Source organism: Spermophilus citellus, assembly GCF_964194105.1.
Source record: "Spermophilus citellus genome assembly, chromosome: 2".
Lineage (NCBI taxonomy): Eukaryota > Metazoa > Chordata > Mammalia > Rodentia > Sciuridae > Spermophilus > Spermophilus citellus.
The window spans coordinates 28,429,722-28,447,306 of record NC_138183.1 but is presented as its reverse complement, the minus strand read 5'-3'; the positions used below and the strand labels follow the sequence as shown (position 1 = coordinate 28,447,306).

At 33.1% G+C, this 17,585-nt stretch overlaps 1 protein-coding gene across 1 annotated transcript; it reads left to right on the top strand.

Moving 5' to 3' along the window:
- Window positions 1-16,012: 16,012 nt before the first annotated feature.
- LOC308642648 (olfactory receptor 13D1-like) lies at window positions 16,013-16,957 on the top strand (the record flags this gene model as incomplete). Its single annotated transcript, XM_081281788.1, has 1 exon — window positions 16,013-16,957. The coding sequence occupies one exon, from the start codon at window positions 16,013-16,015 to the stop codon at window positions 16,955-16,957; it is 945 nt and encodes a 314-aa protein (XP_081137914.1).
- Window positions 16,958-17,585: the final 628 nt, after the last annotated feature.

Genomic DNA, 17,585 nt, shown 5'->3' with positions numbered 1-17,585 from the left:
CCATGAATGAATGAGACAAGGACAGAATTTGGATCCTAAATGATATCATTATAATCCTCTTAAACTTAGTTTAAGAAAAAGTTCTACTACTTTAAAAGGGAAAACATAGTAATAGGTTATTTAAAACTTTTACAAGAGAGAAATTTAAAATAAATTTTAATGGTCCCTATGAAACTTAATTTCCTATACTGAACTCTTGTCAGGGTTTCAGTTGCTAATCCTTGGAGAATTAGCACAAGGGGAGAAGGAAAGTGAAGAAAAGTAAGACATCAGAAGATTTACTAGAATTAAGTACAAAGATAATAGAGAAAAGGAAAACAACAAATTTGTTTGATATGATGTGTTGTTGATGGTGGTCATTCCTGTGTTTTTGGCTTTTTCTGACAGAACTAGTGATTCCCCTGTCATACTAGACTGTACAGGGTTTAGCAAAAGAAATTGGGCCCTTCCTACACCATGTATTTTGTAAGTGTACACCTTTTCACTACAATTAAAGCCAAGAAGTTTTTGATGATGCCATTCATGTATTCACAAGATATTTGCCTATATACCTTGTAACGCTGATACCCTTAAAACAATCAAGTTACATAATCACAATTCCCAGAGATTTTTTTTTTCTGACTTGGAACCTCTATAAAAAATAAGTTGAAGTTTAATTCCAGCAATTAATCTATAAATTGGCTGAACTGATTCTAGTCCATGCTACTCATATTCTCACACCAGATATGTGACAAAAATTATTATAAATATGAGGTACCATTGGGTAAGGCTAATGTAAATGAATAATATTATAGTAGTAATATTATAATAATAATTCAGGTGATTACAGAACACAGGTGTTACTATGTAGGCTGTACTCTATATCATTATTTAAAGTGGGAGATGAGACTACTCAATATAATGAATACTAATGGTATTAGTGATGAAAAGCCTATTGAGTCTAAGTTTTATGCTCCTCATGAAAGTTAAAATTTCCAAGTGTTGAGAGACAGCAAAAATGAACACATCAGTGACTGAATAACAAGTGAAATAAATTACTTAAGACATAAATCAAGAAAATTAGATGGCAAAGACTATATACTATAATGATCTGGATTCAGAAGGAGTGATGTCTTTGTGAGAAATACACGAAGATTTAGGTATCTTAATGTCTTACACTCTCTCATACAGTGGAATGGTATTCAGGAACAAAAAAAAGAAACAACCCCATGGTAAATACCAAAATAATTATGTAAGAGTCATAGAGCAAGATAGATTTGAGAGAGTGACTCATATTTTTAACTGAACTAGACTAGGAAATTTTATTATGTTTTTAAACTAGTTGTCTCACTACAATAGTGAGGTCATTAGAATGATTATGTAGAATATAGTGTGTACAAAACTAAATAATGTTTCTATATGTATATTATGACATTGATATTTGCCTTATATCTCTTCTTTAAGATACCAAATTATGAAATACATAATTTATGTTATAAAGCTTTTTAAGTTTATAACATAAAGAGTAAAATGATAACGCCTAGAATAAGGCTCTGTCTGCAGAAGATATCTTTTTGGTTTCTTGTATGTATAATCCAGTCTAGGTTTTATAGTATGATTTTGCAGGCTCATTTAAATTTTAAAATCTAAAACTTATGAAAGGTGGTTTCAATTAATCATTTGTATAATATGTAACAATGTTTACCTAATGTTTAAAACAAAGTAATTCACTTTTAAAAAGTAAATACAAGTATATAAGCATGTTTATAAATAAGCAAAATGTAATGGTAAGAATAAATGGCTAAATGGAAATAAGGATATTGGTCTAACAATGTCATGATGCTTCCCACACAGAATACTTACAGTAGCCTTTAAAAATTTCAGCTAAACTTGCTCTTTTTAATGAATGATCTTATATCTTAATATCATATAACATCATTTGTTTTCAGAAATGCTTCAAGATAATAAAAAATGTCAGCAAAAAGCACAAGGCTCTTGTCAATAGAAAAATATCTTCAAATTATCCAAATAAAATTCTGAAAACTGGGAATTCTGTATCTAATTAACCTTTCATGAGAGAAGGCAAAATAAATACATTCTTAGGGGAAAAAAAGAAAGAGATTTTATCATCCAAACAATCCTAGAAAAAAAATTCCCTAACTTCAAAGAATTAAATTAAAACTAAAATACAATAAACAATGAAATTGCTAAATTTGTAGGTATATATAAACTGTCACTGGCTTTGTAAGGAAAAGAAAGAATAAATGAAGGACTTAAAAACAAGGTAAAAAACAATAGACACAACATGGAAGATGATAAGAGAGGTTAAATGTAAACATTTTAAGGCCCTTGTATACCCATCTTTATGTTAAGGCAATCGTGTGTTCTCAATGGAAAATATACAATAAATCAAGAAATATTTGAAAAAATGCTCAACATCTCTAGCAATTATACAAATGCAAATCAAAACTACTCTAAGATTTCATCTCACTAGGAGTCAGAATGGCAATTATCATGAATATAAGAAACAATAAGTATTGGGGAGGATGTGGGGGAAAAGGCACATTTTGTTGGTGGGACTGAAAATTGGTGCAACCAATCTGGAAAGTAGTAAGGAGAGTCCTTAAATACTTGGAATGGAACCACCTTTTGACCTAGCTATCCCACTCCATGATATATATCCAAAGGACTTAAAAATAGTATACTATACTGATGCAGCCACATCAAGGTTTATACCAGCACAATTCACAATAACCAAACTGTGTAACCAACTTTGATGCCCTTCAATAGATGAATGGACATAGAAACTGTGATGTATATACACAATGGAATATTAGTTGACAATAAAAGAGAATAAAATTATGGCATTGCAGGTAAATGGATGGAGCTGAGAATATAATGCTAAGAGAGGTAAGACAATCCCAAAAAAATAAAGACCAATGCTTTCTCTGATACATGCATGCTAATCCATAATTGGGTGGGGCATATGATGAGTGGAGGAACTTTGAGTTGGGCAAAGGGGAGGGAGGGATGGGGAAGGGGAATGGGGATAGGAAAGATGGTGAAATGAGATAGACATCATTACCCTAGGTGATTGCACAAATGGTGTGACCCTATTTCACGTACAACCAGAAAAGTGAAAAACTGTGAACCATATGTATTAAATTGAAGAGCATTCTGCTATCATGTATAACTAATTGAAACAAATAAATTAATATTTTCAAAAAATAACAGGAATACCTATATAAATATATCTCAATGAATTCCACATTTATATAAAAATGAATGTAAACACATGAAGGAAGACCAGAAGAGTATAGGAAGGATAATGCGATTGTGGGGGAGTACTAGGGAATGTATTAGAGAAAATGACGTTATGTGCATTTATGAATATGTAAAAATCAACCACAATACTATGTATAAAGAGAGTGCACTAGTAAAAACAAATTTTTAAAAGAGGAGAGATGCAGTGGCTGCTTTATTTTCCTCCCAAAAACATTTAATTCAGTATTCATCACCCAACAGTTACCTAACAAAAATCCAATGATTCTAGTGGGACTTTGTAAGGAAAAGTGAAGAAAAGTTTTTATTGTTTTAATACCAATTACTATTAATAATAAAAATGCAACATCACTTTATTGCAATTTTGTCCACTGTATAATCCAGCATTACACACATGAAAATACATACACACAATAAAAATAGTCATATGTATCCCTTAATGAAGGGAAAGTTGTTCTAAGCCTCTATGTAGTGACTATATAACAGGGCATTAAAAAAAAGAATGTACTTACCCAGGGATGTAGCTCCAGAACCTAAACACCTAGAGTTCAGCTGAAGCTGCTACCCACCTACTCGGTAGAGGCAGCATTGAATCCACCTCTCCTGCTTCCTGCTGCCCATTTGTATGAACCCAGCTTTTGAATAAAAGCTAGCAGGAGCACCAACAAGAGACTATATACCCTCAGCCACCTAATAATTTCCACCACCATGCAATTTGCAATACAAGGTGTAACAATGTATCTTCTCACTCAAAGAGGAAATAGGCAAAATAAAACGTTGGTCAAATAAACCTCATAAACTGCTTTTAAGAGGATAAACTTATAAAATATTTTGTCAATACTTGGTAAAGATTAATATGCACATAATTTATGAACTAGGATTTCCATGGCGTGTTTCGTATACAACAGCAGCAGTTTGTAATCTCTAGTACACACAGAGTCAAAGGAAGTCTATTAAGGACTCTGTAGATATGGTAACTTACATAATTAAAGGTTATATATTTATTGTCACTGCATTCTAATTAAAATAAATCATTCCTTTGTTTATGAAGGGAGGTAATAAACCACAATATTATAGCAGATCTTCTGACTTTGTTAGCCAATAAAAATCATAGATATCATCAAACTTCATTTACAGTTCCTACAAATACAACAAAATTTCTAGGCTCAATACCACTTTAAAATTATGTCTTTTTCATCCAGCACTAGGTCTTCTGAGTTCCCTGATAAGAATGAAAAAAAAATAAGAATGAAATGAAATGAAATAGAAGATTTAAATCATGACATTTGCTGGTAATTAGATGGAAATGAAGAACATCATGCTAAATAAAATAAGCAAGACTCAGAAAATCAAGGGTCAAATGTTTTTCTTATATATGAAAGGTAAAACAAAATAAGAAGTGGAAAGGATAGGGGATCCTATAAAACTAGAAGAGGCACAGTGGATTAGAGGAAGGAAATACAGAGGGATTAAGGGCAGAGGGGAAAAGGAAGGAACTGCAGAATTATATTGGCCAAATAATTCTATGTACATATATGAATATACCACTGAATTTCACATTTACAAGTATCTATGAAGTACTAATTTTAAAAAATAATAAATAGAAGGAAAAACAGTAGAAGAGAGTAAGGGGAATAGGGAAGCAAGGAAGGGCAGGGAAGAAGAAGTAATGGGGACTGAAATACACCAAATTATATTCCATGCAAGTTTGAGCATATCAAAATGATTCCCCAATATTACACATAACTTTTATGCAATAATAAATACACCTTTAAGAATAAAAGACTTAAAGGCAAGACCTGAAACTATGAAATGATTAGAAGAAAACCTAGGAGAGATACCTAAGGACATTGGAATGGGCAAGAATTTGGGAGATAAGACTGAAAGCACAGGGAATAAAAGTGAAAACAGACAAATGGATTATAATGTGCTGGAAACTTGTGGAATGGTGGAATTCTTTGCATTCTTCTCTTAGGGGCCCATGGCATAGAAACAGCTGAAAAAGAAGACAGCTAAGATGTGAACTAGCTTGAGGAAGCGCAACCTATTTCATTTAATATCAAGACAGGAAGAAGTGGTTAAACTGCTACAGTAAGTGATGTTATATAGCAATGAGTACCACTGTCCTAAAACTCTTGGAAATTGAAGTCCCAACATCTCTTTCAGAATGATAATAAATTTTGAGAGACAGAAGTCTTTCTCCCACTGGACAGTATTCATCTTATTTGATGGTTCAGCCTTTTTTATATACATGAAAACCAAATAAAAGAACACAAATCTGATGAGATCATCAGGCTACCTTATGGATTGATAACCCCGTTGTCAAAAAAGCCTAATGAATAAGAAGACTGAAGAAGCTATGAAAAGAGTCCTGTAGCAAACACCTGTATTTACTGAAAACTATGAAATAGTTTGAGGCATCTGATATTTTCAAAGGGAAAATAGATCTCCTCTTTGTGTTCTGATATTGTGATCTTATGAGAGCTTGCATGCTTATACAACCAGATAGCAATTCCCATTTTTTTAACATAAAATACTCATGTAAACCTTTAGAACAGTGTCTTATCTGTTGGATTTACACTTGTAAGGAATTCTGCCAACTGGTCCCATAAGGATATTGATGCTCTTTATCAGGATAATATCAAGTGCACACACTCGCTCTCTCACACCACCTCATTCTATGAACATAGCCATCATATTGTTATGTACCTACATACAGTTGTCCTAGTTATTTCCTAAAACCTCAGCCAACAGCTAGCATTCTACTATCAGACCTGCAAGTAAGCAAGCATTCAGATGATTCAAAACCACAGATTTCAAACTGCCAAAACTAACACCAGGAGGAAACCTGTCCAACTAAACACAGCACAAATTACAAGGTCAATAGCAAACTAAATGTTGTCCTTGTTCTAACATATTAAGTTTTGCTATATTTGTTATCTATAAACAAATACCCAGAAATAAAATAAGAAAAAAAGAAAAAAAAGAAATCCAGAATTTCTACAATGTACCATTCACAATGTTCAAGATATAACACAAAATTTCTACACACACACAAGCAAAATGGAGACTCATTATGAGATAATTCAAAGGATGCAATAAATAAGGATTTTCAAGTAGACATTATAACTATTCATTAAATTTTTAAAACAGATCATATGAAAAAACATAAACAACATATTTAGCACCACATAAAATAAGTAAATAAAATAAAGGTATTGTATCTGGCTACAACTAAAAATATAAATAAATAAATAACATTACCCAAATCCCAGATTTGGGGGAGACTGAAGTAACAGATTCACACAAAATAATAAAGGACCAAAAGAAAATTCCAGAAGTGAAAACTACAACATGTAATTTTTTAAAAGCACTGAAATTTTAACAAACTCAACATGAAATTTAAAAAAAAAGAGGTGCAAGTAAACATCAACTCAATAGTAGTTACCTAAGTTAAAAAGAGAGGTAAAGAGTATATGATTAGTTTTCTACCAGAAAACTAAGTGACATAATAGATACACAATAGCAATTTCTTTTCTTTCTTGATAACAAAACTGAGATTTATATTTAACCATCAGCTTCATGGTCAGGAATGGTGGGAAAGAAGAAGCATGTTTATTTAAGGCTAATATGTAAATCATATTTCCTTTTGTAACTGATGTTATGTATGCTTATCTTTAGATAGGCATATGACCCAGGTCTCGAAAATTAGACTGAGAATGAATTAGACAGACTTTCTGGGAATGCTTCTTGCCCTTAAGAAGAGCAATAGGCAGGGACCTGATCTATGTTCCTGACTTTTCTAGTATGAGGATTTGATTTCTGTCACTGCCAGCACAGTAGCAATAACCAAGAAAAATGGGAATAGCATGGATGGTGGAAGGAGACCCTCATCATTATACAAAATATATGTATGAAGATATGAATTTAGTGTCAACATACCTTATATACAATCAGAGACATGATAAATTGTGGTATAAAGGTGTATTAAGAATTGTAATTCAAAAAATAATAAATAAATACAAAAAAAATAAATGAAAAAAAACTGGAAAACCCTTGGGTCCTTGGTAATCTCTCTAAGTCTTGAATCTATTAAGCTATGGAGTTCTTGTTAAGTGAGTTAAAAAATGCTTTACTTTATAATACACTGTGAGGTTGCATTTTCCCTAAGTTGCATCCAAGGAAACTTTTCTGACATGAAAAACTTGTCACTGAGTCTATTCTATCTCAAATATTTCCTGATTCTCATGACCAGATAAGGTAATAATTTCTTCCTTTAAGTCGCTACTTTTTTCTTTGCACATATGCTCTATTTTAATCTTGAATAGTTGTAATGTTATTTTATTAACAGTGTCTACTTTTATTTTCAGAAGTGCTACATATAGAGGAAATATTTTGAATCTCCAAATCTACTATGACTTTTTTCTAATAGTTTCATTTAGATTGTCTCCTGCTTATTGATGATTCCATACTAATCTTTATGACAAGGACTTGTGTTTATCATTTTGTATATTCATACAACAATGACTATTTTGCATCAAAATTGAGCAAAGGGCTACCACATAGGTCCTATTTCCTTTTAATTTTAAAGGCAAACAGAGGTGAAATAATGGAAATGAGAAACACATATGATGCCATAAACTGTAATTGATTGCTTCTCTTTCAAATTATGTGTTCTATCCTCTCATTTGATATTGAATTTACTTTAAACGAACTAAAGTCCTTGAGAACAACTGTTCTAAATAAGGCCTACATGATTACATAGGTATCAAAAGACTACAAGAGGAACATAATTAAAATATTAAAATCTGGAGGTAGTACAGCATGCGCAGGGTTAAGGAAGTTGAAATAGGATAAGTAGAGGAAGAGGACGCTACCAGGGAGCCATGGCAGGAGTTTGTTGTTCATTCCCTAGAGGATACATGTCCACAGCTTTAGTTGTTACACACTTATATCTATTTCACACAACCAAGATAAAAATGTATTGCACACTCACTCATTTTCTATTCCATATAAAGGGCATTACAAAATTTATGATAATTGGAATTAGATTTTATTATAGGGAATAAGAATAATGCCCTCCAACCTTGTAATCATCTTAATGCTGAAGACAAGTAGAAAGTACCAAGAAATTCAAGAGGGACCTGTATAATTTCCACTCATCCATTACACAGGTTTTCTTCCTCTCTATATTCCATTTGAAAATGATAGGTTTCATTAAACACCTGCTTTAAAAATAACATGAGCCTGGGGCTGGGGTTGTGGCTCAGCAGAAGAGCGCTCACCTAGCATTTGAGAGGCGCTGGGTTCGATATTCAGCACCACATAAAAGTAAATAAATAAAATAAAGGTATTGTATCTGGCTACGACTAAAAAAAATAACATTACCCAAATCCCAGCTTTTGGGGAGACTGAAGTAACAGATTCACAATTTTGAGGCCACCCTCAGCAACTTAGTAACACCCTGTCTCAAAATAAAAAATAAAAGGGGCTGGGATGTAGCTCAGTGGTCTCCCTAGGCTCAATTCTCAGTACCATAAATAAATGGAATCAGAAAACTTATAAAATGAACTTAAACAGAAGGTTATAAAATAGCAATTATATAAGTATGGAGTATAATTGATAGCATACTATCAATTATACTCCATACCTTATAAAGTATATTCATAAAAATATGCTAAAATTTCAGTACTTATATCTAAAATTATAAATGACTTTCATTTCCTTCTTTGGCCTTTTCTGGATAAATGAATACTCCACTATAAATTTATATTATATCTAAAATCAGAGAAAATTAATTCAAAGAAGAAAACAATGCTATTTAATGAGTAAGACATGATTAGGTCTTTGAGACATTATCTTTAGTATTCTACAATTTGTTACCATTAGGAAGATTTAAATTCAACTTTAAATCACTTGTGGGATTATAGAGTCTCTTAGAAGAAATTAAAGATGGACTTAAATTGACTGCCAGAAGCACCAATAGGCCCACTGGAAATAGTAGGAACCAAGAGGTTAGAGAGTACATAGGTGGCAGATTGACTTACTACAAACTCCAATTTATAACATGGGTTTATATTAGACAAAAAAGCTTTACTTTGATCTGCCTCCCACTGACTCCAACTACTAGCATTACTCAAGAGCTGTAGCATCTGATTTATGGGTTCTATGGTATTATTAAGCTCAAAGAGAAGATAAATAAGTTTAAAACTAATATGAAGAGGAACAATCATAGCTACTTAATTCTTTAATTTATACTTCAGCATAAAGTCATGAAGTATCTTCATACTTCAATATATAAATAGAAAAAAATTAATGATTTACTAGAGGAAGTGAATATTAGTGATATCCATGCTTATGTCTACAATGTCTTAATTGTTTTGAAGATTGTAATCCCAATAAACCAGGTAATTTATTCTATGTGGAGAATTTGGAAATCCTACACTAATATTTAAATGAGGTAAATTAGAGCAGAGTTGGGGAGAGCCATTTTCAGAAAGCAAAAAGGATGTAGCAGGTAAGAATTCTGAATGATTTACTGTATTTGGTAAGATTCTAATAAAATAGTGAAAAGAACATGGGCTATATTTATTTGATGAAGGAAATACCTTCAATATTTATGAACATCATTTTAAATTATTTGCTGCTTACCTTGGAAAATTAAAATATGGCAGTGTAGGAGTTCAGAGTGAACTGACATACTATATACTGTGCACTCCCTTTGTGCCAAAATCTTCAGGTATGTTATGTTAATCATCTTAAAACTGCAGTGAGGGTATGATTAACCAATTTTTCATGACGCTCATGACACACAAGTTTGTACAGCTGGTAAATCACAGACCCAGACTGAACTCTAGGAATCCTGACTCTAAATCAACTGCTCTTTCCATTAAAACATGGTCCTTCTCCATAAAGATACATAACTAACAATAATAACAAAAAAGAAGATCAGACAAAATAGGTTTACATGGTAGAGCCTTAGAAATAACTGAATGTGTTGCATGTGCTAATCAATCCCAGAGAGCATATGGCACAGATAGAAGTTCCTATAGGTAAGAGTTTAAAGCTTCCTCTGTATTCCTGGTATGGGAGGGATGCATTTTGTTCTCACATAATGATGGTAATTTAAAAAAATAACTTAAAAAAAAACAAAATAATTTTTAAGACTGTTTAAAAAAAGAAAAAAGAGGGCTTAATTCTAACTCATCCACTACTGTTTATTATCAACTCCTTTTGTGGCTTCTAGGAAGTTATTTATTTAGATAAACACAAGGGGCTTCATGCCAGTGAGTGATGTTTCATGCTGTGAAGAAAAAAGGCACTTTGTAAACATTAGGAAAACCTGGAGGAAGCGAGATGATTGTTGTCAAACTGTTCAATCATTCCATGGGTTAAAATCAGAAAATTTGGGTGAATAACATACTTTACAACTTAATACTTTTTCTTTTTGATAAACATGCAGAGAAAAAGAGTGAATGCTTCATGATCAGCAGTTTGCTTTCTTTCTTTCCACAAGTGATGCACAATGGTGAGGACCAATCTATGACTGAGTTTTTGGAGAGATGAATAAAATGTGGAGGACCAGGAATCAAAATTATACAGTTTTCTGAGAGAAAGGAAAGAGAGGTAAAGAAACCCCTGATCTTTCCTCATGCTTCCGTTTGTCTACCAAGTAACTCTGTTTCTCTGTGTGTGTGTGTGTGTGTGTGTGTGTGTGTGTGTGTGAGAGAGAGAGAGAGAGAGAGAGAGAGAGAGAGAGGGAGGGATTACAACATGATTTACAATGACTCCTATATACACTGCCAAACTTGATCACATTTATGTAAGTGTGTGTTATATGTTCTTTTTAGTTATACATGACAATAGACTCCATTTGATCAGATTTATACAAACATGAAGTATATCTTATTCTAATTAGGATCCCAGTCTTGTGGATGTACACAATGTTGAGATTCTAAATGGTGGATTATGGAATTATTTTACAATAACTGAGACTGTGTCAGGCTGTTTGCTATTAGTGGGTATCTGTGTGAGATTTACTGGATGAAATCAGAAAACTAAATGGCATTGTATTCATCTAAATAATATAAAGCAACAAAAGTTTCCTTCAAATTTCCTGCCCAATGACTGTTTTATTTTCTGCTTGGGTTTGAAAGACAACTGGTGTGAAAGTTGTGGATGTCCATTCTACTATTCGCTTCCTTTAAAAATTAGGAAATCATATATTTTATATTTACAATGATAAAATATACTCCAATTAAAAATTATTTGGAAAATATGGAGAACATTAAATTGGTAATGCTTGAAGTCTCACATTCCAGGGAAAACCTCAAACAACACAGTATAATTCTTTGGGCAGTTTTTTTTTTTTTTACAAAACTGCAATAATTTATGTAGTTTTGGGAAACTTCTTTTCTCTGGAAATATGTCATGAGCATTATCCTCCATTGTTTTTAACACTTCTCTAAGACTACAATATGCATTGGTAATATTACATGTGACTTTATGTCTTTTCACTTGTTACACCATGGCCATCATATGCCAGAATTTCAGTATCTTAGAGGAAATAATATAGCAATTACTAAAGTATAATTTAACTTGAAATAAGAGACTGTGTGCAATGTCATTTATTTTTATATTCTGATCCAGTTGTTGTAACTGTCCATTAAAATGTCAAATAGTAATAATGCATTTTAATGGCTTTTAGGAAAATACTTCCAGCATCTCAACACTTGAAATTATATTGATCAACACTTTGAGAGAGATGATTTTATCATCTTAATAATTTATCTTCCTCAGTCTAGATTCCCAAAAGTTTGTACCAAGAATGAATCCTGTATTCTAACAAATGCTCTTGCACATAGAGTTAGATGGCAGTGAATCTTATTTTTGTAACGAATTCACTTCATATATTATCTTGACAATCTTTCAGGCATTAATGTGCAATTTCAAGCATTAATAAAAAATAAGTAATTTCAATTTATTGTGTAGTTGGATGTACCTTGTATGCTTTGCATATACATTCATAAATTTGATTGATCAAAACTTTATTGGCTCTGACACATTTGAGTAAAAATGATATTTTAATTTCATAAAATAATTTGTAACAATTTTTTACATTAAAGTGTTAGATAGCATATAAATTATTTGTTTCTTAAAATCCCAATAGTTATTCTGCATCCAGTGTCTATTTGGAAAGTCTCACATTGGAGCCATGCTATATATCACAATATAAATGGCATGGTTTATGTTGAATAAATAAGTAAATGAAGTATGCTATGAAAGTAGGAAGCAAAGGGTTGTGTGACATACCAGGAGCATCACCCTCCCAATAGAAGGTGACAAAGTTTCCTAGAAAAAAACAACATCTGAATTGAAAGAAGTCCTTCCTGTTTAAGAAAACAGCATGTACAAAGGCAAAAAGAAAAAAGATTTTAGTGTTTCAGGATGACTAAAAGATACTCAGTGTGGTCATCACATAACATTGGAAGTGTCACTAGTGGTTTCAGAATATCTACTTCAAAGGGACCAAAGAATGATTGCATGATTGGCTGGAGGTCTTTTAAGCTGTGTTGCATAGGCAGCACATAGTTTTTCCTCAGACTGTATTCCTCTGTCGGTGTGACTTTTATGAGGATGCTGATGAGGAATATTCCAGGGCAAACCCACCCAGTAACTCCTTACTGCACACCTAAATGGGAAGAGAAATATCAGAAATGAGAGGAGGAATGAAAACTGAGGGAGACAAGAGAGACTTTTTGTGATGGATTAACTATATTTATGGCAACATGACTTTTTTGCTTTCTCTTATAAATGCTTAATTATGAAAAAATATGCACCTTGCCTGAAAGTTTTTGAACAGAGAAAAAGGAAACCACGTTTTCTTCATGCCTATTTTTCCAAGAACCCTACTCTAGAATACAAATGTTTAGTGAACTTTATTTAACTACTTTATTTAACTTTATCTGACTACTTTTCCTTCTTTTCTTCTTCTTCTCTTCCCTGTCCTCCCTCTCTTCTCCACAAATGTCTTACAATAAATTAAAACTGCTATCTTAACTCTTTCCTTTGTGGAATAAGTCCCTGTGGCCAATGTGCCTAGACAGGAAAGGAAAGATAGGAAGAAGGGAATAGTTTTCAATATGCTGATACTAGTACTATCACGTTTTTAGCCTTATCAAAAATCACTGTCCCAGGGATACTCTCCAAAAGGAAGACAAATGTAAAGGGGAAAAAAGGAAGATGAAATTATATTTCCCGTCCTGTCTTTTCCCTGATAGGAAGACGGTTCTGTCATCTTGTGACCCCCCAAGTAGTAAGTCCTTCGTCTATATCTTCAAGCTCTTGGGATACAAACAAGCCAAAAAAAATCTACAGTTATATGATATATATGATTCAAAATGAATATTTTCATTCTATCACCACAACTCAGAGATACAAGCTACAACAGTGAAGAAATAAAAGAATAAAAGATGAGATCCTTTATATAATATGTTTACATTCGTGTTTAAGCATCTTAAAAGTAAGTATGAAATAATTGGAACACAACTAAGTTTCTGATTATATAGTTTAAAGTTATAAGTAGACAGAACTTCAGAAAATATGAGTTGGGAGGAAAAAGGTAGAAAAGGCCAAATCTTTGGCTAAATTATATTGCTATATTGTGTGCATGTCCAAATATCAACAAATCTCATCATTATGTATGACTATAATGCACCAATAAAAAATGTGAAAAAAAGAAAAAATGTTAATTTATGAAGCATAACTCGAAAGGATACAAAATTCAGAGAAGAAAGCAAAAGGCCAAAATTAAGGTAACTGAAGTTTCGGAAGTGTTTACTTTTTTTGAGAGGAAAGCCAAATGCTAACAATTCCAGGTGTGTGTTTGCTAGAGGCAAATATATTGGTAAGGGTTCTCAGCTCATTATTCCTGATTATTCTAATCCTCATAATTGTGAAATTCCTTCCTACATGTGGAAAATTAAGGATGCTATGATCCAGCCTTCAGAGCTTTCTGTCATAACACTTAAGGTCAGAAATAAAACAAACTGTCTTGATTCCTATGTAAGTGTAACACATTTTTCTAATAGTTTTCTGTTGCATAAAATCAGTATAAGAATCTGTGACATATAGTCAGTCTGGTGGTTAAGAGGCTGACTCTAGAACCATGACTAAAATACTCAATTCTAGTTTGATCATTTATTATATCATGACCTTATGAAAGTTGCTTCAATTTTTGTGTCTTTGTTTGCTCCACATAAAATAGGAGTTTAAAGTAATATTTGTATTACAGAGTTGCCCTGAAGTTTAAATCAGTTAACACATCCAGTGAGTTACATTAATCTAATATACTTAGAGCAAACTCAATATAAAATAGCCAGTATTAGTTTAGTCATTTACAGAAGCTTCATGGCCAAAAATAAAAAATAGGAAGATCCATGGATGCATTACAAAGTATCAAATATAATAAATGAAATAATAGATATATTAATATTATTTTGTGAAATGATAGGAATATGCCTAGAAATCATAAAATATACACCTAAAAGGCAAGTGGTAGAGAAAAAGGAATGGAGAATTTAGATTGACTGGAAATGTATACAAGTAAGGAAGAAAGGTAATGTTTGGTACTTAAATTGAAGAACGGTGAATTGCAGGCCCTAGAAAATGTGTGCATAGTTGTGTGCAGTGATGCACACCTGTAATCCCAGCAGCTCAGAAGGCTGAGGCAGAAGAGTCACAAGTTCAAGGCCAGCCTCAGCAATTAGCAAGTTCCTGTCCAATCAATCAATCAATCAATACAAAGTGCTGGGCATTTTGCTCAGTGCTTGAGTGCCCCTGGGTTCAATCTCTGGTATGTGCACTCCACAAAAAGGAAAACAAAATCTCCGCATAATGGCAGCACAGATCCCTTTGTGCCAGCTAGTTGTTAGAAACCAAAATCCAATGAATCTCAGAATCTTAATTGATTACATGTCCCACAGATCAGGAAATATTCATTTTCATCAATGACATTTCCCAACTTCAATCCACATTTTTTTAAAAAATCAACTTTTCCTTCTAAGCCAATCAAGGAGATTTTAAAATTGTAGTTTATTAGTTACAAATAAAGAATTATATATTTATTTTTGTTATATTTAATTATATATTTTATTATATTGTATTCTCACGTAGTTTTAGATGACATGTTGAAGCTGTCTACTGTACTTGCCACCTGATAGATGTTATCTAATGTAATTCTCACAAAAAATACCGAATAATTAATAACATCCTCCATTTTTCAGGCTGAGGTTAGTAGCTGAGCTAGTTGAAACTCAAAATAGTTAGGTAAGTTAAAATGGATCGTACTGAAGATAAGTAGCATGGCACTAAATCTACATGGTACTTTAATTTTGAATGAGCTTTATTAGAATAGTTTTATTTCAAAACATTCATTAATAAACAGATTTTAAAGTATACAAATTTGAATGCAATTTGTCTTAAAATTATACATAATAAAAGGCCTGGCACTTCTCAGCACAATTCCAAGTCTCCATTGCTATTTGGTGCTATGTAGTATTACCTATCTTTCAGTGTCTCTTTCATCATTAGTAAAATTAATATACTATCCCTGCTGTTACTGATTCCAGGACATGATCTAAAAAATCAAAATAAATAAATAATGGAAGTGAAATGATTAGATATAATACATCAAAAGTTCAGATTTCCCTGAGTCACCTCTAGATATGAACTCTGTAGATGACAAGGACACATGAAGATGGGGAATTATTCTGCAGTGACTGAATTCCTTCTGGTGGGGCTTTCTCAATACCCAGAACTACAGCATTTTCTCTTTGTGCTCTGCCTCATCATGTACAAGATTATCTTACTAGGAAACAGTCTCCTCATTATCATCAGCATCCTGGATCCTCGCCTCCATACCCCTATGTACTTCTTTCTTGGAAATCTTTCATTCTTAGACATCTGTTACACATCATCATCCATTCCCTCAGTGCTTATTATATTTATGTCAGAGAGAATATCCATCTCCTTTCTTAGCTGTACTCTACAGATGTTTTTCACCCTTGGCTTGGGCTCCACAGAATGTGTCCTCCTGGCTGTGATGGCCTATGACAGGTATGTAGCCATCTGCAACCCACTGAGGTACCCCATCATCATGAACAAGGTGTTATACATGCACTTGGCTGTGTGGTCCTGGGCCATAGGCTGCATGAACTCCTTAGTGCAAACAGTCATGACAATGGTGTTGCCTTTCTGTGGTAACAATGTTATTGATCATCTTACCTGTGAGATCCTGGCTCTTCTAAAACTTGTGTGCTCAGATATATCAATGAATGTGCTTATTCTGACAGTGGCAAGTGTTGTTTTATTGGTGATTCCTCTGCTGTTAATTTTTGTGTCCTATATTTTCATTCTCTCTTCTATCCTAAAAATTAATTCTGCTGAGGGGAGAAAAAAAGCCTTTTCTACCTGTTCAGCCCACCTGACTGTGGTGATCTTATTCTATGGGTCAGCCCTTTTTATGTACACAAAGCCCAAGTCAAAGAACACCAAAGTATCTGATGAAATCATTGGACTGTCCTATGGAGTGATAACCCCAATGCTGAATCCCATCATCTATAGCCTGAGGAATAAGGAAGTTAAAGAAGCTCTGAAGAAAATTTCGAACAGATACTTGCATCTAACAGAAGTATGAAAGGCCTTGAAACATGTGATTCTCTCAACACAGGATCAGATTAGGTGTATTATAGTCACAGAAAAAGTCTGCTTGTGAGGCCATACATAGGACTCCGTTCTTTTCAACATGGAATGCTCATATAAAGCTTCTGAATATTGTCTTGTTTGCAGTCTATGTGCACAGCTCTTCTAATTAGTCTCTATACATCTGTCCATCATATCCATCTTGTCCTTCCCCTCAACTCTCCTTCATCTATTTCATCTCTCTTCCTTCCTTTTGTACTCTCAGTCTCATTTCTCTGTCATTTTAAATTGAACATGTATTGATTTATTTTTGTCTGGAATCCATTCTTCTGTTAAAAGTATCCTTCTTTTGATGAATCCACAGTCCATCCACTTGAGTTTGCATAGTTCTGGACAGAGCTGATCCAATCCTTTGGAAATAGCATAAGCACTTAACATTGGCCTAATTGATTAAAAACAAAATCCTTCCTGCCACAGTGATTGGTTTAACATTTCAAGTGAGCCAGGTCAGGCTATTCAAACACAATCTGTACTGTCCCTGTATGAGAAAAAAAGGGAACACTTCTTGCTAGAGTTGCTAAGTAGGTAGAGTATTCATCTGGAGGCAATCTTTGCCCATACAT